Below are 24616 nucleotides of genomic sequence, written 5' to 3' on the forward strand. Positions count from 1 at the left end.
CTAATACTTTATGTGCTGAGTATTCCCAAAGCCTGAATAAGTCTACAAGAGCTGGAGTACAAAGCACAGTGCAAGACTACACCCAGACAGAGCCTGGTTTAAAGGATTTTATTTATTAAAGGCCTCTTAAAGAACTTAAAGCTTCCCTAGGAATAAAAACTAGGCCTCTTCCATCTCAGACCAACCAACTTTATTTAGCATTAATGCCTAAGCATCATGTACAGCCTGGTCAAGGGAAAGAGGATTCCCCACGACAAAAGACATACAATTTTGTGTTTCTGCAAACACTACTCAAAGGTTGCACATCACTATTATGATTTTGAGCACTGTTGGTATTGTTTTTTGGGTACAATAAGTTCCTTACTGATGATGTCAAAATACAATCCTAGTGTTAAGGGGAAAAACCTGTAATGAAATTGGACCTCATCCCTAAGCAGCACCACATTAAAAATCTGATTAGGATTAAAAATAGATCAAAATCACAAAAGAAATCTGAGTTTTTGTTGTGTCAGGCATGTTACGTCCACATGGCTCTGGCCTGTGTCAGGGATCAGCTGTGATGGGAGTAACAGGAAGTCACATCTGGACTCAGAAGCTTGCAAATATCAGGAAGGCTGATATTCTGTAGGTCCATTTCTTATATATAAATGGCTTCACAGGCACTGCTCTGGCATTCATCTTCTTGGTCATTACATAGCTAAAATGTGGAATAACACATGTGAAGGCCATGATTCAAACAATCTGTCTCCATCTCTCTTCTGTATCCAGATGTAGAATATGAGCTTAATGGGTCAGGATCAAATTATTTTGTCAGGACTTGTGAACTTAGATCTCTAGTCATTTTTGCACATCATTCAAGGTGATTGGGACAGAGGCTGTCTAACCTGTGTAATATGAATGTTTACCAAGCAAACTTCACGTTCAAACTCTTGAAGAAAGTTAGCACACCCTGAGCATGGAATGCTTAAAACATGTGCAACCTGGGACAAAAACTTAGTATACAGTTTGGTAATTAACCACTGATATATAGGATGACAAATACTGGCCGATTTATGTAACATGAGATGATTTCAGTTGTAATTCATAACATCAAATTTGAATGCATGGTGTTTCTTGTGTCTGAGCTCTAGAAAAGATCAGCATGTCCTTTAACACACAAGATACACTGATACATGAATATCACATTTAAAGCAACACTTCAAGGATATAATCAAGATCTTTAAAATAACAAAAAATTTCACTAAAAACACAGAATTGCAGATGTTATGAGCCAAAGACTAATTTTGTTAAATTGCACTGCTGCCACTGATCTACATACAGAGATGTTTCTATACCTTTCCTCTCAATGCTGAGACCACAAATTGAAGAATTCAGTAACCATGGAAGCATTTTCTCCCCAAATCACTCAGGAACCATCCTTCACCACATTCCTGTCTTACACACCAGCATGTTGTGAGCTTGGTGTAGTACCGATAGAACCAGTAACACTTGTAAGACCATTATAATAATTAATGTACCAATCTAACACAAAACTTCCTCCAATCAGAAAAACCTGCAAATTAATCTAGAGCTATTATCTAAACAAACTAGCAGTATTCAATTAACCTTTCACTGCTAAGCAAATTATAATGAACACAATAAAATTTCCCAGCTATTAAGTATTAGAAATGGAAATATCTGTAACTGGAGAAATCCGAAAGAAAGGTCAAATTACAATTCTGAATATCAAAAATGACTCACAAACTTCTTGAGACTATGATGAATTCAAATCTCACAAAATATCAGCAAAAATATTTGAAATGAGCATCATGAAGCCAATGCTCTTTGCAATTAAAATTCTTACAATCGATTTAACTAAAACTAGTGGCATTCATGTACTCCACGTGATTCCTCGTAGAAGTGGGTAGATTTTCAGTTCTTGTAAAATATGTCAACATCACTGCTGTCAGGTGGCAAAACCCCATTTCTTTCTTCTGGATGGGTTATATCCTGCAGTTCTGATACCTCAAGTTTTTATGGTAATCTCCTGTTAGTGTGCAAAACAGTCCACTATTTCTTGTGAAAACACCGAAATCCGCAATCACTAAGACCACTCTAAATAGTCTTGCCTAGAGAGCCGCTAGACCACAAGTTTATGTTGGGTTCTGCCTGTTCTCTGTTGCCCTTCACATTTACAGCAACTGTCCTCTGCTCCCACGAGCACAACCTGCTTGGTTACAGATGACAATCCATGATCCATTTGCACTACCCTGCCAATTTACAGCATTTAACGTAGATTGAAACATAATTCTGCAACGTGTTACCATATAGCTGCTTTTTAATACCATTTTTCACTAGCCTTTTAAGAATGAAAACAATGAACAGCAGCACTCAAGTTTTTAAACCTGTATCTAATTTCAAATACGATCAATTTTCATGCATTTTTAGGTGAAGTAAAGTGTTATCCAGCAAACCCAAGATTTGATATATTCAGGCACCAGTTTATCTACATTTGCTGTTAAAGTATAGAAACATCTTTCGAAGCTCTCTTCAGGAAAACAGAAGTATAGAATGCACGATTCCTCATGGACTTCTTGAGCAACGACAATAAAGTCGTTTATGATTCATTTCATTTAACACAAGCTTTTCAAAAGGATATTAATCTTTCAAAATTCTTGGAATGCTTCTAAATCCTTCTCATTTGCTTGGTATAACGGCATTTATTTTTGCTAGTGGGCATGTTACAGAAGCCACAAGTACCAAATTTTGACCATATGCTTATGAGAACATGGTGCCACACTTTATAACTTAGTCTGATGCTCAGTGTCACAGCATCTCAGAACTCCAGACACTTCAGTGATAATTTTTAGCTTCTCTACTTCAACCAGCATGCCTTGTCCAATGTATATTTTCACCCTCAGCGATCTTCAGCTGCAGATTAGAAAGAACTCGCCAAGAACAAATTCTCAATTCCAAGGAAGTGCAAATACCTGTATCATCATCTTTTCCAAATCTCTTCACTTTTTTCACCTCTACTGTGGTAGAGAGTTAAAACTTCAGCTCTTATGAAGGTATGGATTTCTTCATTTATGCTCTAGGTATGTTACTTCTGCTCAGTGGAATAGATGGTTTTGTTCAGCAGCAGCCCACCAGCTCTGCATTTTTTCAAGGCTGCTTAAAAAAGCTGCTGCTCATGCACTTCTACCATCTCCTCTTTTTGCCAGCATCTACTGCTTGCAGATACAGAGTGAGTCACTGTTAAAACCCTACCCAGTTGTTTACCACCTTTCTGGAGATTTTCAGCTCCAGTAAGTCTTTTAACTACCCCTCCTAGTTAAGTGCTGCCTGAACAATGTGCTGGATTTTACTACTGGCACTGTGCATTACTTGTTCCTCAGTAATGACTCACAGTCAAGGGGCTGACAGGCGTCTTTTCACTGAGGGCCCAAGCTCTAACTAAACACATTTTATGATCCACAACACAACGCAGTCCCAATGTATATGCACACTTGCTGCTTTGTCATTTTATTTACTAAAAAACTAGTAAGAAAGATCTTTCTCTCTGCATTACGTGGTTGAATTTAGTATGCACAAAAGAAAAAAACCCACACTATTTAATTAATAATTTGGAAAAAAAAGGAGGTGAACAGTTTTGACTCGTTGGCTTGATCACAAATACCTTCAAAATTCTGAAATGACCTATTTTGGATTTTCCAGAGGTAGGCTTTTCTTACCCTGGATCTGCATGATCAGCTCAGGCCTGCATCCAAGTCTGTCTTGTTTAACTTTTCTGAAGAAAGGGACAAAGAAATGGACAAAAATCACTAGCTTTTACAGTTACAACTTCAACGATTATGTTGCCCATGATGACAGGTGTCCCTAGAACAAACTGGTCAGAATTGACTGCAGATCTATATTTTTGTCACCTTTAACCTCTTTTCCTTGCAATGCAAGACTTTAATTAATTTGGAAAGCACCTTGGAGTCATAAAGTCTCCATGGAAACTTTTGTTCAATCCTTTAACCCATTTATGTAACACAGTACATGCTATCAACTAGCAGCATATTTTAAAAATATATCTCATTAAGAAAGATCTTTGAAGGTTTGATGAAGTCATCCAATTAGGAATCACACTTCCTTCCATGCCTGGTACTGACACTGATTTCTGTGTTTTCCTAGGTAGCCTGAAGGGAACTTGCTGGTGTCTTCCATATGGCAGGAGACTTTCCTGCCTACTTTCATTCTTGTGGCTCTCAGAACGTGCCATTTATTAACAGATGAACTCAGCTGGAATTCAAATGGCCACAGGTGTCAGGTTTTAAGCAGTTCTCTAATATTTCAAGGATGGCTCCCAGGTCACCCAAAGGCCATACAGGAGCAGCAAAATAGCCTGAAATCTCAGGAGCAAGTAGAATTGAGCCAATGTGGCTCATAAGATTGGCATCATCAGAGAGTGCCAAGGTCCAGTTATATGCCTCACACTCAGAACCATTAACAACTTCTCGGTGAGAACAATTCCCAAAGCACTGACACAGGTACGCTGTTGCTGCCAGCCACATGAAGATTCTGGCACGGAGCTCATAGGGTTCACTAGGGCTGCCCATTTCTGTTACAGACGCATGATACAATTTCAGTTATAGTGATTGTGACGGTTATTAAATGTCTTATAAAGCAATCTATTAACATACTGGCTTTCTTCATTAAAGTGAGCATATGGATGTCAGTTGCTGCATGTTCTTCTGAGTTTGGTAGAGTGTGGGAACTCAGACACCGCTTCTAAGTTTGCAACAAACAGAAGAAAGTTATTATTGCTAGACAGCCTATAGTGCTGGCAATGAAATACTGAATCATTTATTGTAAAACAATATGTGGGGGCGTGAAGAGTAGAAGGCAAAATAAAGAGTGAGCCTTCTGTGCTGGGTCCTCAGACAGAGTTATAAATTAAGGCTGTGCATGGCTGTTAAACAGAACTAACACTATGCAGGTCAGAAATGGATTTTCTTAAGCAGTTTCCATGTAATGGGCTTGGTAGCTTTGAGTAATGCCTTTCCCTAATGGTCATTCTATTGATGTAGAGCCTAAAGACAATTCTTCTAATTAAGCAATAAATTACAGCTGTAGGAAAGTCAGGTAAGTCACTATTGGATCTGTGCAGAGCTCTGAACCTTCAGATTGCTAAGGACACAGCAAGCCTCTTACGTAACTTCACTCATTAATTCTTGCTCCTCCACCTAGTTTTTCTTAGGGCTTTGAGAGCAATAAGTTCTCACAATGTCAGTCAAAAGGTAGGTGGTTTTGGCTCACAGATTACATTTATCACAATAACTTTAACAGCTCCTTTCCCCTCCTAATTTTCCTTCATTTTCCCCCAGGAAGCTGAAAGCCTTATTACAGTTTTGCTCTGTGGGTTTTATGTTTGTGGGTTTCTTGGGTGTTTTTGGTTTTTTCTGTCTTCTCCCTTCTGAGGGGCTGGAGAAAGGCACTCTTGATATGCCATCTTTCTTCGTGTTCAACAACTTGTTAAGATATGACAGATGTTTGATTCCATGCAGCCAAAAGGCATATTCCAGATAGTCTCACTGGGAGCATATCCTATACCAAGGTAAACCTGCTTTTTCACAGTTATACATATACCTTTAAATTGCTTCAAATGACAGAGGCAAGACTCAAAACTTGCTTCTAGACTTTGCATTGGAATGCCCCAGCAATCTTTCCTTCTGCAATAAACCTGGAGCTAGCAGGTGATTTTAGATCATTTCAACTTCTCCTTTGCATTGTAAGGGCTTCTGAGATGTCTGTATTTGAGGAAGAAGAAATAAAAAGGCAGTCTTCTCACCTAATAACAGGGTTATTGGAATGACTGCAAGGAACAATTGTTTTAATGGACAACTACGGGGTAGCTTCTCCCTGGGTAAATTTCATCCTTAAGCTTATGCAACTGGTTCGTAATTTGGGTAGAAGATTCATACCCTCATGATGGAAACAACACACTACATAGTGTCTAACAGTTCTCAACATCCACAAAAATCTCTAGCCTGTTTAATCCTTTCTATTCTTTGAGTTTCAGTGGTATCTTAACTAACTGAACAGAGAAATGACATCTTCTGCAGAACAGTATTTCATGTCAAATTTGTTTTTTCACTTACCATGAAAGACATTGAGCAGAAGCAGCTCATTTACTTTGAAAACAGTCATTATTCTATATATCTTTACCATGTACCTTCTAACAGCTAGTGTAGAGTCTTCATCTACCTGAACATATTTATTTCCACACCTTAAAGAAAGATGCAGAGGCCAGATATGACATAGGTATGTCAATGATTTCTGCAACGTAACAGTCGCTTTTATTTTCTCTCACTTCTGTAAAGTTTTGTATTTGCACATAAACAGCCGTACGTTTCTCGTATGTTCAAACGAATTTGGAGCCTAATAATGCAGATGATCCATATGGATGTTTCTTTTCACCCTAAACACCACTTCTGAAAAACTGGCCACTCCCCATCCCACCCTTCCAAAAAGTTCCTTAGCCAACTTTGCTGATGTTGCCCTATCACAAAACAATCAGGATCACCTCTGGAAATCCCTTGGTTTTACAATCCTAAATACATTTAAAGAACAAAGCTATCTTCTCAGAACCCTTTTTCATTTTCCCTGTTTAAACTCACAGGATTTTGCCTGAAATTCCATTAGTATCCAAGTTTCCCTTAAAAACTGTTAAGGCTTTTTTAAACGGTGAATTGCAAATAACTGACTTCCACTGTGTCACCGCTACACCTACAGAATATTAAAAGATAAGACAAAATACCAGACAACTCTTTGGAAAAACCATCCTAGTTCATTTTAAATTACACACGAATTTCAATATACATCTCATACAGAAGTAAGGTTTCCAAATCTGGAGTTCCGTTTATCATTCTTTATGCAAGAAGTTTGTACTCAATTGCATAATTATGGCACAAGATTCAATCACAGTTAAGGTGCACGGTTCTGGCATGAAAAAAACTCAATACGGAAACTTTAAAAATGTCTTTAGTGTAATGAGTGATTTAAAAAAAAAAAGATAAATCTAGTCTTTTCTCCTTAAACTCGAGCTTTTCCATGCTCAGTCTTGTACCTCATCTCTTCACTAAAACATTGCCTGACCTCAAAAGGCAGTATATGCCAGCAAGTTATTATTATAGGACCATGTCCCTATGAGAACATGCAAAAAAAGAAGAGAGAGAAACTTTGTCAGATAGTAAAAGTAAAAACAATAAACTCCCCAAACCAAATCTTAACTATAAGACACCAAGCACTTATAATAAAAAGCCTCTCCACAAGCAATTTTGGAAAAGAAAGAGAACCCAGTGAACAAACATCTGATTGAAATCATAGGATAACATCAGCATATCAGAAGCTCACAGGACTTCAACCCCTCAAGAAGATTAAAGATTTGATTTGTGAACATCCAGTCACAAAAAAAGTATCAAAGAGTACATTTACTTACTCATTTCAGTTAAATAACTCCCAGTCTCCTAAAGGATGCATGTACCCAACGTTTCTGAACATTAAAATATTGTGTCAAGAATAAAATCTCAGCAAGTTCCATTGTGGAATCACTAGCAGATTAACACAAATTTCAGAAATGAGACTAATCCTCTTCTTTTTCACATACTCTTCCAGCGATTTGAAAGTAATGAGCTATGGGCCAGTGCAATACGACAGCAGCATTTGAAGTAATTAAACAAATATTGATAGCAAGCAGATTAATTTCATTTAATATTCTTTTATATATATATATCTTTCCGTAAGTGTCCTTCCCCAGCAGAAAATAAATAGTTCAGGCAGATATTGCAACCGGATTTAAAAATATAATAGTTTCATGCTGCAGAGCTCTGCCATATCATATAGGCTTTTATAGAAACACAAAGCTCAATCTAAATGTAACAATAATACTTTTGTGTTCAAAAAAGCTGATTCCTGATGAGCTTCTAGAACTCTCTAGCAAACCATGAATATCTTTGTTAAAGGGATTCCTGCTGCCTAAAGATGTACTGTCATTTGGCAATAGTAGCTACAACGCCAGGTAAGATTCTTTTTGCATAAAACTAAGGAAAAAGTACCCTCAATCCCACAATACACTGTTTTTGTAGATTTTCTTTATATTTCATCAAGTTGAAGATCCTTGAAGAAATTCTGTATTCTGGTTCCAGCATTCACTTCAAAATCAGACAGAGAAGAGAGGTGCGCTATGCTGAATTACTTGCCAGCCTCCATCCCTGATCACCCTTTCAGTTTTTTAAAATATAGTTCGGCATTCAGAAATAAAAATTTCTTCCCCCACCTGCAACTGATCTGAAACATATATCTTCCATAAAACAGGTACCGAGGGAAAATTATGATCACCTGTATGATTGCTTCTCTCTGCTACTGAGAGAACTGCCATTAATAACAGTAGTGAACGCAGCAACTACGGATCTAGACTTTGCAGGATGGAGCTCAACAGAGCTGGAGAAGAATTGGTGTAACTCTCCCTTCTGGAAAAAACAAAACTAAAACCCAAAAAACCAACAAACCAACTAACTTCTTGTGAAAGGCCTATGCAGGGCATTGTCATGACCTGTGCCATTCTAAAGGACTGCACCAATATGTACAGAATACCTACTGTATTTTCAATAGCTGCTTAAGCAGGCAGAAAATTATATTAACCAAGAAATGTAGACAGAGTTTTGTTGGTGGCAGAGGAAGAAGGTTCTTCCATCAGACCACTGTTGTGCCATGGATTGTCACAGGCCTGGCCATGGATTTTGCACAGGTTAAGAAAGTTCAATTAACGTGCTTTTTCTGCCTTAGATTTCAGGCAACCAATTCTGAAATGTTAGAAGGTATTTTAAAGATAAAAATGAATTTGTGCTGTCTTGACTGTGTGGTGGCAACATGAAATGACTGCTTCAATTTTTATATTTAAATAACATTTATATCACCCCTAGGAATCTGCTTTAAAGGCCAAAGCCAACGATCAGAAATTATTTGCATTAAACAACCAATAAAACACTTTCTGAATTGTATTTTTCTTTGAAACTGTGGTGTATACAATAAGCAGTACACAGCAATCTTCCTGACTACACCACATTCAGCAGCACAGTTCTTAGTAAAGCAGGGGAGAAATTAGCAACCCGAAGTGCTGGAACAAAGAATTCCGCCCATACCCAAACATAAATGCCTAAAATCACTGCCAGTGTGACCTCCAATTTTAAATGGTTGGGTCAAATTGAACACACTCCCTCATTAGTCACTTAATGCTTAGAAATTTTCTCTCATCTATTTTTTAAAGTCTTCCTTTGTGTGCTATATAAGAACTTCATTTTAGTGATTTCTTTGTTTTCTGCAGGCAGAACTTTTCCATAGGCTTAGAAGACCACAGCTGGTGACAAGAACAACAAGCTGGTGTCAAAGCAGCTTTCAGGGACAGAAAACATGCAAAAGATGAACATGTGAAATAGGGCCACAATATTTGAGCAAAGTACTGATGCTTAACAAGGTCCTACCTATCACAGGTATGGTAAGAACTGACCGCAGATACGTTTCAAGCCCATGGTTAATGGAAAGCAAAAGTACTTCAGCCTTTCTTATCAGTGTTTGAGCCATCAGTTGACTCAACTAAACTCATTGTTTCCTCTATTTGGATCCAACGATTCCCATCAGGATTCCTACTGAATGTCTCTTATTAGTTTTAAATTCACACACGTGATTCAAGCAATTATGGAAAACATTCAAATACTTGGTTCTATGGAGGAATAAAAGCACAAGACAAAGTAACAATTCTGGATGTTATCGCAGAACGTTAAGTGATATCCCTCTGTTATGCTATAGAAGAGGGAATTACTTCATCTAAACTATAATGAAACATGTAGAAACTAGAAATGAATGTCCATTTAGGTGGCTTTGTGCTAAAATGCAAGAAAAATACAACTTGCTTAATAAACTGCCGGTACATTTGAATCTGAGCTTTATCATAAACCCCATTAAAGACTCCTTTAGGGACAGCTCCATCATTTTAGTACCTCTAATACAAATGGATCAAGTCTTGCATAAAGGAGGCACTCTGAAGGAGTGTTTGAAAAGCAGAATTTCTGACAGAGAAGGCAGACCTTGTGCGAGCAAGCACATTTATACAAGTTCTTAAAGGGTGCGATGTTTTAGCATTTAATGGCCCTGCACAGAACACTGGTACAGAAAGGAGAAAATCTCTTCCCCCTCTGCCACTCATACACCTGTGGTCTTGCCACTTGTTTTGCTGCTCTTTCTCTCTTCCTCTGTAACCCCACAGGGAATTCTTACTCCCCTAAGGACTGTCCGACACAAAGGCAAATGACAGACGCTTTCCAGGATTGCAGACGACTTGAACACATATGTTAATACACTCATTTTCCTGGAACCCTATTGCTCTTCAAAGATAGAAGTGATGAATTACTGTGTATATTTTGAGGCTATTCCTTAAGTAAATGGCAAAACACATGCAACGATTTTAAAACAGTGAGAGGTATGCCAAGTACAGAAGTACTTCTGTTGTAATAATAAGCAATTTCAATACTCCAGCTGTAATGGGAAGTTCCTGGAATGTCGCTAAACTAAATTCTGCTTGGCTCAGAGCCATGCAAATATTTCTTTTCCACATTCCCATCAATTACAGAAGTACAGTAAGTGTTTTTGTTCTTAAGTGCACTATTACAGGGGACACAAATAAGCCATTTTTCTTCCAGCGGTTGGAGCTAAAATTTCTAAAATACCATATTAAACATTTGGCAGACTTGAAGCACGCTCCGGTTCTTACTTGTGTCGCATTAGAAGCCGTGCCATTTGAATCAACTGAAAATACACGGTATGACTGCACGTCTAACCATGCTTACAATGGTAGCAGAGTTGTTTCTACTTCAGTGCCAGTCTAGGTATTCAGAACCATATCACCCTCACAAATGCTGTGTTCCGTCACTGATGTAAGTCTACCAAAACATAAAAAAAGACTACAGAAGCGCAATGTGCTCTCTAAACACATCTCAGCCGTAGCCTGCCTGTACCACATGTACTTAAGCTGCCTCTTAGAGAGGCCCCACACTATAACACCAGGTTGAGTACGAATGCATTTCTAAGGATAAAAATAAAATTACTCATTTTCTGAAGCCCCCAGGCCCATGTGTGGTGCACAGCAAAGATGCATCTGAAGTGCAGGGGGGTGAGTTTCTATAACACTAGCGGAAAATCTTTGTTGAATGCTGAAGTGTGGCAATAAGAGTTCTGAGTCACTTTTAAATTGAGTTTTAAAGAAGCCTTTATCTCCTACTCTAGATGGTTGACCTAGACTACCTACAATATAACAATTGTTTGGGTGCTGAAAAAAATCCTGTCTCTATTATGACAGTGCTCAAGAAGTGGATGTATCCATTTTGACCCCTCTTTCTGAGACAGTGGGAGTATGATAATATTTTCAGACAGTAAGACTCCAACATACCAGGCTTTACGAGAGGAGATACTATGAAATCTCAGTAGCACAACATCATAGTCCCCTGGTTAGAGATGACATCTGAAAAAGCATATGGACTTACCGACAATTCTGCGATTAATTTTCTTAGTTCCCTGTGTCCGTGCTTCTCAGCGATACTTGCTGGATCATCTCCATATTTGTCTGTTATTTTGCAAGCCCATGTGGCCTCAGGACAACTGAGCAGAAATGTTGCAAGGTTCTTTAATCCAAATCTGGCGGCACAATGAAGGAGAGTAGGAAATTCTTCCAAATGACTATCTGTATATGGAAACAAAGATTTCAGAAAGAACAGGTTTGTTTTTATAAAACACCTTCCAACTTCTTTTACAAAAGTCCTTTGAGTATTAGTGCTATGGAATCATAATTATCAAACCTCCCATACAGAATTGGCATGCAAAGAACAATTCCTCCAACTGTTTTATAATTCGCATACACATTTCCATAAAGGAGCCTTTAGTGTAACTGAGAAATCTCACTTTCTCTGACAAAGGGAATTTAAAGCGCTTTAGTTCTACTGAAGAATAAGTTTTCTTGTAAGTGAAAGACGATTCTACAGCCGAAACATGGTTTTGTTTAGGTGTATATTATCTAATGCTCTAGGAATATTTTTAATTCGAGACATTGGAATGGGACTTTTTTTAGGATTAGGGTACTATGTTTTCTTATTAAGAGACTTTTCTGAAAATTCACATGATTACCAGAGACATGCAAAAATTTGCTTATCCCTGTAACGAAAAATCAGATAATTCAAAGATGAATGCATCAGATAATGTTTTTTAGGATTTATCTGAAATTGCATGATATTAATTTCTATCATTTCAGCATAGTTCCGTATTCTAACTCCATGCGTTACACATACCAACAGAAAAACAAAATCAAGAGATCAGACACAAACAATACTTCCCTCTGACCTCATACCCTACCTCCTAATCACTTGTGGTTTGTTGCGTAGCAAGCTGTCTATATATATCAGCATGCAGTGTCTCTCTTTTCCCCAGGCACTCTCAGGGTCTTTTGGGGCTGTCTTTACTACCCACTGCAGAAGAAGTGCTTTCTCCAGTTTGTTTTGAACCTGGCTCCTGCAAGGTTCAATTGATAGTCCCTAATTCATCTTATTTACCATCCCTGTCTGCCCTCTCTGCACTTGTAGTGATTTAGTCACTCCCAGACTTACTCTCTTGAAGGGTTCCAGTCTACTCAATTGCACCTTACAGAGAATCAACTCCATCACCCCCACCGCTCTTTTCTGAACCTCTTCCAGCTTTAATGTAACTATTTTGAGATGACAGGAGAAGAGCTGCACATGATACTCATTTTGCGGGTGAGCCATGTAATTTATGCGCTGTCATAATTATGTCCTGTTTTGTTCTCTATTCGTTTTCTAATAGTTTCTAATATTTCATTTGCTTTTTGATCTGCTGCCTAGCAACAAGTTGATGTTATCATGGAACTGGGTGATCTTATTCCTCAGTGCTAACAGCCTGCTCAAAACCTCTTATTTTGTATGACAACACAGGACTGCTTTTTCCACTTGCATCACTTCGTTTTTACCTACAAGGAATATGAGCTGACATTTTACTGCATAATTACTAAATCTCATAAGGCCTTTCTCTCATTTTTTCCTAATTAGCCCTCCTCCTCATTACTCTGAATGCTTTGTATCACCAGCGTAAGTTTTTTCCAGCTATCTGCCTCCTGGTTTTAGGCAGTTATTCATCCATGCCCAGTCAATTATCGACTTGACCAGGTTTGCTGACTCTTACAAAAAAAACCTACAAGAAATCTATAAAGCAAGACTTCACAATACAGAAAATTTATTTTACAATTTTTATTAATTTGTCTGGTAGAGACAACACATTAACCCACTTCTAGTTCTCAAGGTCCCCAGAGAAACCATGTTCTGGCATCACAGCTACACCTTCCAGTACCACACAATGGAAAAATTGCACACTACTGTTAGAAATCCAGCGTTTTTACTTATTAATTTCTTCAGAGCTCTTAATAAATAGTAGTTGGTCCTGGTAATTTCTTTGTGCTCAACCCGCCCATTTTTGCTATAACACTATGATTCCTTCAACTCTGGACGGTGTCTTTGCATGTGTCTCCCAACTAGGACCACAGCCTGGGAATCTCCAGTTTCTCCCAGTACAAGCTACTGTTTTAAAAAACATCCACAAATCATCAAATTGCATTTCTTAAGCTTTTGTCTTTTGCTATTTTTTGAGACGTCCAGCAATTAAATAGGCATTGAGCAGTAACTTTTAAAAAGAGTAAATTATAAAAAAAAACTAATCAATAGTCTGCATCCTGTTAGCAGACTCTAAAAGGTCAAATATAGTCAGTAAAGAGAGCCTTGATAAACAATAACTTGCTCTAAAAGAATTTCCACTCCACGCTAACAAAACCTGAAACAAGTGGTTGCAATCCAAAAGGGAAATCTACTCTATATTACCAGTGGTCTGGATGCTAAGAATTCTTCTTCAATATCAAGAGTCAGTGGTATTCAGAAGGCTGTTCTAAGCTTATATCTTGAGTTTTCAAACTTACACAAAACAGAGGTATCCTGGAACCAACTCCAAAATCCCTTCAGCTCCTTCAGTGTTTTTTCGGGTCACCACCCAACCTCTCCTAAACTAAGTTTGATATTCAAGCGGATTGCGACACTTTGAACATTACAGGAGAGTACATCATTAACAAATTAAATACCTCAGGAGCCATGGAGGATGGTAAAAAATCAATAAGTCAGTTTCCCAAGACAAACTTTAAACAAAATACTATTCCTTGCAGTAAGCAGAAAAAAAGGCTGTCTTCAGGTACAAAAGCTTTAACTGCAGCACTGGTAGTGAGATCTTTCAAAAAGACATAAGTGAAACAAATGTTTTTAACACCAAATAAAGGATATTAAAGCATTTTCACCAAGAACAAGAGACAGAAATAGTTTCATTTCTTTCTTATTTGGAGAATGAGTCTTCAGAGAAATCTGACCTGTATGCTTTCATAACCATTTGGGCTACATGAGCTTTGCTATAAAAGCACACAGCCTCAAAATACTGGTTCAAGTTACAGCTATAGCTGAAGAAGCCATTGAGGATGGTGCTATTGCTATATACCAACCTGTCAGTCGGCAAATTAGTGCAACAAAATTCCATATATATATGCAGATACAATCAGCACCGGTTTTATTCAATAGCAGAGGGATTTTCTTTTTGTACGAGATCCAATGAGATCGTAGATTGAAAGGCAATTTCCAAAAAGGTTAATCTTAGACACGCATCAACGCTAGCTTCATTATTACATCTCTGAACAGAAAAGGTACAAGAACTACATTATTTTATTGGGAGTGTATTAAATTTAAAGACTGAACTTAATTATTGAAGTCTTAATTCCAGGATTCAAATCTTGCTTGAGATATAAGCCTACTGAATCATTATACATTATTTCATCTTTTCTATCTTTTCATGGCATCCACTTCAAAAGGGAAGGTTCTGTTCACAGAGAAATTCAAATGACTTTTCCCAGTATGAATTTCTATCCCTCCTTAAAACAGGTGCGACAGACAAGAGTGTCACCAAAAGAACCCAAAGTCCGTAAGGACAAACAACATAGGTTGCATCTGGATTACACAATTATTGTGACCTCAGTTTCATTCAAGATATCCCTCTGCAACATCTATTGTTACAGAGAAATTGAAATACTACAGTGAAATCCATTTATATAATAAACATGGCTTTATTAGCTATAAATAAACAAATAACTGACCCTTGCATTGAAAGTCTTTTAGTAGTAAAAAAATGATGGCATAACGGCAATTTTAACAAGAATTAAAAGCTCTGGGAAAACAAAAAAACATCACATACCATTACTGGTCTACTGTTACAAGTATATGAACTTATACCATTATAGGTACACTTGTATTACAAGTAATACATGGTATAATTGGCTGCTTGAAATATTCTGTATTGCTAATTACATAGTTTGCACTTTCTATGACCAGATATTTAGCCACAAGCCTTCCATAAAATTAAACACATTTCCTCTTCAGTAACGTAACTATCAACACACTCTTCTTCCCAGCAAAGATTTAGCAAAATACAGTATTAACAAAACACTGGATTTCCAGGCAACACAACTGCACTTACAGAAGGTAGGATGTAGCCTTCACATGTCAAACTTTTCAAGTCTTCTGATAGAAAACTCTGAACTACTGAACTGCTTGAGGCCACCCTGGTACAATTGCTCTCTTGGTAAATGCTAAACCAACAGTTGAAACAGCTGCTGCTCCTTCAGCAGCCTCAGTAACACTTCCAAGCCTGTTCTGCATGCAGCTGTGGTACTAGGAGTCATTCTTCGCCCTGTCTAAGCTAACAACTTTGCCACCCATGCAGTGAGAGTGGAAAAACATGTTGTTGGACTTGACCTCTCAGAAATTCCTCCTCTAAATACATATTTAATGAAAAAATATAGTAAGGTTAACTGAAGACTACTAGTCTTTCTTTTTGCCTTCATTCTGAGAAGAGGCACATCACTGGCTAAATCCCTCCCAAATCATCTGCCAAAGGTGAAGTTCTCTCTTTCCAACAGATTCTACAGCAAAAGTCAATGATAACTAAGAGTACCATTGTCAAAATAACCACATAAGAATAACCCACTGCAAGATCCATTTGCATGCGTGTTTTTAAAATTATAATTGTTCGCTTAATTGCCAATTCACAAAATTCAGTAAGTGCTTAAGACAAATTAGATGTTCTACTGTAAAGAAATTTCCACCATACTGTGTTTAACAGGAGTTTTGTATTATACACAGTAGGAAGATGCTGTAATTACTTGAAAGCACACATGCTTCAGGCAGAAAATACCATTCTTGAACTTACAAGTTCGTCACACTGAATTGGGGAAAATTGCTGGAGCTTTTATCAGCTGTGAAACTGGAACAACTGATACATTTCAGCTAAATATACAGAACTGAACCAAAGTAGTGGTTATTAGAGTAGCTATAATAGAAGTTACCATTTCCTTTTACTACTCAGTAGCAGTCATTTAATGAAAATGTTAACAGAGAACAGCTGCCACCTATAGCAACTACACTAAGAACTAGTTAGCTGGTGGTCACATGCAGGAAGGAAAGGTTAAAGTGCCCAAGTGGTAGGTTTTAAGTACACAAAGGTAACTTCAACTTTTAACTAACTTTAAGGCCAGTGCTTGCTTTTAATTAAGCTTTTAGTAGACATACACAAAGTTAAGAGGGAAGTGCTGTTCTGTATGTTTTGTCCTGTCATAATACCTTCTCTGCAGAGCGTTCTGGAACACTTCAGCTATAAAACAGAAGATAAAAATCTAATATTATGGTATTGTAGCACTGTCTTAGCTTGCAAGAATTTTTCATAAAATTGCAGTAAGCAAACAGAACAGCCTACAGTGATATTTCTGCAAATCTTGTAAGACATCCTTTTTTATTTCCCAAATTACTGATACAGGACGTAACTTTTTTTCCCAGCAATTTAAATAGGCACTTAAAAAGACTTCTACAGTGTTAGCATTGATTAAACCAAAGAAATACTTAAAGCCCTATCCATTTCTTCTCTCCCAGTCTACCTTTTCTTCCATTTGTTTCCTAGCAGTTGAAAACCCAGACTCTTATTTCTTCTCTTATAGATGTTTCAGCTTGAAAGAAAGAATGAGAAAAATCAGGATAGGGCTTGTTATGTCACTAGGAGTCTTAGGTGACCAAAAGCAGTATTTTTTTTTTCATATGGGAAAATGAAACAGGCTTTCCTCAAGTAAATTGCCACTTTTTGGACAGGAATCAACTCCAAGGAGCACACCTACCTTTGGGCAGAAGCATTATTATTAAGCTAGAGCTGTTACACCCAGACTGGAGAGCCAAGAGATTAAGTACAGTCCATTAGACGCTGGATGCACAAAAACCATCACTCCAGCTTTTGGAGGAAAATTACATATTCAAAGCTTTATGAACTAAGCATTTGATCCCAAGTCTAATCGGAGGCTCTCTTGAGTTCAATAGGCTTTGAAGCCTTTTGAAGCAAAGGTTGGAAGTGGGCATGAATCGTATAGAATCATATGCAGGTAGTCACTTAGAAAATACAAGTATTTGTATTTGAGTTATTGACATGCCTCTATTTCAACCAAGTATGTCTCAATGTAAAGTGTTTGCCCTGGATTTCTGCCATAAGTGAGCCTATTTCGACCACTGAGGAAAGGCATCACATACAGAATTATGAAATTAGGGCCAAATCATCTGCCTGTTCAGAGATACAGGAAGAATTAATCTCTGTGCTATAGAGCTATTAATCCAGCAGCTTCATATCCTTCCAGAGCGTGTTTAATTAGTTTTAATTCTTTGAAATTTTATCTTTGGACAAAAAAATGGTGCTTGGAATAAAATGCCATAAAAATGGCCCAACGAGGAGATGTTAGACCTCTGTTAGACCTGACACATCTAATGCCTGATTGGAAAGCATCACAAACACAGGTTCACATACCTTTCAGGCAGAAGAGGGAGGCTTAGGCCTCCTACATTCTGAGTGCTTCAAGCTCTGCAATCATATCTTTCTTTCTTGAAGAATCTAGGCATCTAAGTTCATACTTTCTTGTTGCACCATATATCAAATCAGTTCATTTTAACAAGGTCCCTACTTGGCTCAAGCTCACAAGTTTGAACTACAAATGTCTTTTGGGGAGGGACTGCAGGTTGGTAAGCACTATTCTCAATATCTAAAAATGTGCCCAGATCTAACTGGTTATTAGAGAAACACAAAATCTTTTGTTCATCAGAACTAACAATTCACATTAGGAATGAGTGTCTAATGTGTTCTATACACCCCCATTCTGCAGTACAGGAAAACGTCAAGGACAGATGTGCCACTTAACACCCTACTTGTTTGCTTCCACTAACCTGGACTCATATTTAAACTCATTTTCAGGTAACAAATGGAATAACGTTTATACCTAGTACAGACGGGTGAACTTAATAATCAAAGAAACCTTATGAAAAGGAAAGGAAGTACAATTGTGACCACAGTAAAGCCACCTCCAAAATTTGTTATATTTGGCTACGAGAAGTGTCATGTTGTCCTTGAATTTTTTGTCTCTAAATTGTAGCCCAGGTATACAAAACAGGAGTCAGCCAACAACTCGAATACTTCTTTCTTAAGTATTTCAGAAGGGAAACACATTTTCTTAGTTTTTATTTTTCCCCAAAAGTTTCTCAGAAAAGCTGAGGTCTAACACACATGTAGAATAACACTGTAATGATGCTTTCAAAACAAAATAAATAATCACACTCTTGGTTTACTGCTGATCAAGCTGAATCCTTATTTAGTGGTTAATGAACTCAACCAAGACCCTCCATTTGGTAGTAACAGAGCATCTGTTGATAAACTCCTGAATTGTTCACATACTGTGCCTATTTCAGAGATAAATCCTATTTTAACTCAATAGGATGTCTTTAAAAACAAAACAAAAAACGCTTTTGGCCAGGAGTAATGGAAACTATATAAGTGCATAAGTGCTAAAATGCATGGAGAAGTTTCATGCTGTTCTAAGTTCAAAAGCCATCCATTCTCTTCAGATAGAGAAACCTTTCTGATTTTCTTTTTATGTCACCAAATTTTGAGAAAATGAAGTTGAAGTTGTATTGCAGAAGAACAACTAGTAAAAAAATGTCATGTACCAGCATCTCCTCATGCCTTTTATTGCTCATTTTCACCATAAGTATAAATTTGCTCAGCTGTAAAGCTGTCAATTTGCAGTTGATCCAAAGCTGATCAAACATCCAGACAAGTATAATGAAGACGAGTTATGAAGCAATGATTTACAGAATTATTTCCCCCATTTTTCCTGTTTATGTTTTGTTTATTGTGGATTCCAGCATTTCACTAGCGGCTTTAAATATTTAAAGATTGTCTTGTTAACACTTATAAGTAAGAACCATAGCATCAGTAATAAAAATCAATGCATACAAGAAGTGACTCACTAGCTTGTTGATGGTGCTCCTCTTCACTTTGGAATGGACTGAACTGGTAAGCAGATATTTTGCTTTTCAATAACAAAGTCAGAACATTGTCCAGCTTCTCTACAGAAGAAAATTTAAAAGCCTGTTTAAAAGAAAAAGAAAATAGTGCATTTGTTACATATGTATTTTTTAACTTTATCCTCCGAGTGCTGGTGCATCAAATTATTTAAAACAGTATTATTACAAACTCACTCTTGATAAGAGCAGCATAGCTTCTGAAAGCTACAGAAGTGATATTCTAATGCAGAAGGATCATTATAACATGATGGAATTGAAGAGAAACAGGTATTATGAAGTTCAGCCATGACGAAGAACTTCTAGACGAAGGGTAAGAACAAAGTATTTGTGCTTATTTGCTCTCAATTTAGCTAGAACAATGCAGTGTAATAACCAAGAACTGTTCTGACAGATGTGAGGTGCCAATAAATCCACATCTTACTATGGCAGTAATTCAGGATGAGTTTACAGTAGCTTTCTGTTACCCAAATCCTTCACAGTAAGATTGCATACTTTGCTAGGTAGGAAACAGCTTCAGTTCCATCAGCCAATGCCTAATATTGCTGACAGTCTGAGAAACTGATAACAACCAGTTAGATTACTATTTTAAATATATAGTCTTTAGACAAGGGAAATCCTTATTGACTGCCACGAAGTGGTTTTTTTGTTTACCTCTTTCTGGACAGAAGGCCAAGATCTATTACTAATGACTCTCACGGTAGCCATAACTAATTGTTTCTTTGCTTGGTTAGACAAGAGAAGATCAAGCACAGAGACTTGAAGAGTAAGGATATTTTACACCAAGCTGTTTTGCTCTCCTCAGAGGGCAGCAGCCCTGTGTTCATTTTGGCTCTCCACAGCTGAACTGTTTCTGGTTAAGACAATTGTGGGATCACTAATAGGGAACATCTGCAGACACATAAAGCACATACACTTAAAACAGAACTCTGTGACTGCCACACTGAGGAGAAAAGGACAAAGGGGGGTCTGCTGATGTAACATGAAGTTTAATTCCCGAGGCTGTTGGAAGTGAATAACAAAATAAGTGTGACGTGATCAGAAGACCTTAAATACACAAGGCAGGATACAATTTTCACCTGAGTCTTACAGGAATGACCCAGAATTTGAAGACAAATTAGTGCACTTAAGGAACTACCAATTATAAAATGTGATATTTTTGTTTTTCCCATAGTTAACAGTATTTATTATGATACATTAAAACCATAATATTTAGTAACTTGTAACCTATTTCCATTATTCACCCTTTCTGTACTGTCACATTCTATTTGTTATTCAATAATTGACTACTTAATTTAGCCCACAATAACCAAAACAACAAGCATTGAAAAAAAGTACTCCTAGAAAAAAGGAATCTTTAAGGCTTGTTCTAGAATAAAGCTCTAACCTGAATACCAGACTCACAGTTTGAATTGAGAAAGGATATGCAAAACCTCCCAAATATCTATTAGAAAAACCTCTATTAACATGAACAACCACATCATATTTAAAAATAATTAGAGAAATAATACTAAAATTCAGTGAGGAAGTCATACTATTCACTCTTCTTTGAAGTCGTCTTAGATATGGTATCATCACTGGTACTACATTAACAGAGTCCAATCTAGCGTAGGACAAAAATAAACAGTAACATGGGAACTAGCTCAGATGAGCACATATGTGGAAATTGTGCCATGAAGAAAGAAGCTCAAAACCTCTGGTATTCACTAAAGCAACTGTGTAGCAGAAATTCCACTGTATAGAAAATAAACATAGACGTGGGCTTCTAGACAAACTAAATCTGAAGTAACATTTTAAATTTCCTTTTAAAATGTCAGGGATGCCCCCTATGCATCTTGCTACCTATTTAGCCCTCTCTGTTAACAATAACATGAAAACAAGACAAACACAAACAAAAAACCACCCCAACACCACCTGCCCTGAAATGCCTGAAGAGTGATTGTAGAGAGAATGCATTTCAGACTGCCTTGGATATCAAAGCCAAATAAAACCCGCAGCCTCTTTTCAGCAAGCACTCAAGGTAATCTTGCCTGTAAAGCTCCCCTGTTTTTTAACGCGAGCCAAGGGAGGAACCCCTTCTTCTCCCTTTTACTCAGGCAGAAATCTGGGGGAGAAGTACCTTAAAGAGCATATAGTTCTCACTTTACAGTCAGACAACCAAACTTACATGGGAGAAAACGATGTTTAACAGTCTGAGATGGAGCAAGGTATTGAAATGAGAAGAGCACACAGCTTCAGGAACTTGCAGCAAAATTTTCAAGGCCATAAACAATTACTCAGCTTAACCACATCAGGCTAGCTCGGTTTTACAAGCTTCTGAGACAGAAGTTAGACTGTCTGATCTCCCAATGGGAACACATTAAATTAAAGCTAAATTTCTTATGCTTTATCAGGCCTGCCTTCTGACAACAAGCCTAACCATTTCTATGATTTCCAAGCCAGGCACAATATACTTGTTATACAGAGTTATTGGTGCAATTTGGTTCAAGGTTTCCATCTCATTTTTTTTTCCTCTTATTCCAGGAATCTAAAATCTGAAGTCTCAAGCAATGATTTGACAAGCTATCTCAATAACTAAACCATAACAAGTAGTTTTATTCTGCTACTTTACAACAAAGACACAGCAGGAAAACTTAGTTATTTTAAAAAAGTCTATGCTAATATCTTATCTCACATACAGGAGGGTGTGTTCCAGTACTTATACGAAGATAATAGCAGAAATAACAATGAAACAGAAATAGCAATAGGACCACTCCGCAGCTCCATACCAACATAAACGTCACCTCCCCCCAAGAAGGAATTAAGTTTAGAGACTTTTCCTTTACTGCCCATTCATGCTCCAGAGCATTCCTAGACTCTCAGTACATTTACATGTTTTGATTTACCCTACATAAACTTCTACAGGCCCATGAAGTCTTGCCAAGAAATCCCACCAACCCTACGCACCTAAAATTCACGCTGAGTCTTCACCAAAGCCAAGAGAAGTAGAACTGTATTTAAAAACACTGCAAAGGAACACTGGAGCAGTCAGTTTGAGAAAGCCCACACTTCATCTGAATAAAGATTTAAAGCACAACAAAAATGAAGTAAAAGCACTCCTTTCTCCCTGTCTCCTTGCAGGTAAGTTGTTCTTTCCAGGAGCCACTTAGAATTAAGCCAGTGAGTTTGTTGGCACTTCTTGTCATGCTCTCCAAAGCACAGCCAGCTGCTCTCTGCTCCACCCTTCAATGTTGGTCCATCTGCAAGTGCTCATAGCTGCCCTAGAGCTCATCAGCAGCAGGTTATCCTCACTCAGCACCACCTGCCTGGGTGTAAGCAATATCTCCATGCCCCCACCCACTTTTCAGAGCAACAGGACACAGCTGTGAACAACAGCGAAGGCCCAAGCCCCAACCATCACACCCTGGCTTCCAAAAACATCCTCGAAAATGGAAAAGACCAAGCACATATTTTGCTACATTCGTGAACGTGATGACCATTTAATAACTGCTAACAAAGCCCCCCCAAATGTGTGCCAATAAAGTGCAAGATACACAGCCAGTAAATTAACATGTTTCTCACTGGCTTTAGCAGTACTAACAAGGTTACATTTCCATAAAGATGAATTTCTTTGGTAACTCTTATGTATCAGACACTACTTTATATGCACTTCAATATCTAGATTACCTCTGTCAAAGAGAATGGGCTAGGCTTAAAAAAATCACTTAGGCATTTCTGACAATGTCAGTGAGTGACAGAATATGGAGAGATTTCATCCTTAGAGGAAAAGAAAGAAACATTTAAAAATAACAGCTGCTTAAGTTTATTTGCATTTTTCTTTTTCAATACATACTGGAACTGGAATCCTGGTTGGTGACTATGATAAAACCAGCCTTTAAGATACTGAGTTTCTCGGAATCGCAAGAGTATTATTCAACCAAAGTTCATCATAAAGATTTCCTGAATCTTTTGAGATATTCTAAGTCACTCAAACTAACATGAACCTATCAATTTCTGTAAGAAGGATGTGACCTTTGTTTCATTTTAATTCCTAAGAAGTCTGTAGCAGGAAACCCCAGCACTAAATAACTAAATCAACAGCCGCATTTGGTAGAAAGTCAGAGAAAACTCAATACAGCGTGTAATCCCGCAGAATGTTGAAATGAGAAGTTCATGAAAAGTAAAAGACAAAATATGAATGTTCAATTAGGAATTTTAAGAACTTAAAATCAGTCTGTACACTGGCTTACTGTAAGAACACAAATTCCCTAAGAGCTTCTGCAATGCAGTATTACATGCAATTGAGAGAACAAAAAGAATTATGGCCTGTAGCAAATGCCTACCCTCATATATTCTGATAGCAAGTTCATTCAGCATTATGGTTCATTTTTGAGGCTACCCCTTCCTACTTTGCTGAAAATTTTCCTTTTTTTCTCTTGAAATCTATGCAAGGAAACTTCTTACATTTTTTAAATCTATTTATTTCCTTACTTTAAAAATATTTATTTGGTTGTTTTAAATGTCTTGCTAAAGTTGGTAAATGTTTTTTACATTCAGACAAATCTGGAACATAGAAAAGGACAATCTGTCAGATGTGGCATGATTTGTAAAGATCTTTCATCTACAATATGGCTGTGTTAATCTTTAATTCCTCTCTAAAAAGAGGAATTCAGAAGTGCAGCAGTACTATACTTTGTTGGTCTCCCACTAAGATAGATGAACTGAGCTGACCATCAGTAAAAGCAATGGATTGCTCTAAGCCTATTTGTTGGGTTTTGTTTATCTGTTTGGCTTTACTGGGGCAGAAAATGGAGAAGGGGACAATAATCTCCATGATGATACCATCATTAGTATGGCTGGAAGCGTTGACAATACAATATACAACACAATGAAAGCATTTTGCCAAAGCATTGTTTCTTTGGTGTGCATTACTGCAGCAATTTGCTTTCATCACAGGATTTTAATAAGGAGATACTTCTCAGCTTGCTAGCATTTGTCAAAATCTTGAACTTTTCTTTGAACCACAGAATGATATTGCTTTGATCAATAATTGCTGTAAGCTTTTCTATTTTATTTTAATTTTGTTTTCC

General features: G+C 37.4%; 1 protein-coding gene across 5 annotated transcripts in view; it reads right to left on the bottom strand.

The window, feature by feature from the left end:
• The window catches only part of BANK1 (B cell scaffold protein with ankyrin repeats 1), a 128346-nt gene that overhangs the window by 65346 nt on the left and 38384 nt on the right, over positions 1-24616 (bottom strand). For all 5 annotated transcript variants that reach the window (XM_065837029.2, XM_071808238.1, XM_071808236.1 and 2 more), the window contains 2 exons: positions 19494-19614; positions 11562-11758 (listed from right to left, as the gene is read on the bottom strand). In XM_065837029.2, coding sequence (XP_065693101.2) covers positions 11562-11758; positions 19494-19614 — 318 coding nt within the window. The remainder of the gene's footprint in view (positions 1-11561; positions 11759-19493; positions 19615-24616) is intronic.

Source organism: Patagioenas fasciata, chromosome 4 (assembly GCF_037038585.1).
Source record: "Patagioenas fasciata isolate bPatFas1 chromosome 4, bPatFas1.hap1, whole genome shotgun sequence".
Taxonomy (NCBI): Eukaryota; Metazoa; Chordata; class Aves; order Columbiformes; family Columbidae; genus Patagioenas; species Patagioenas fasciata.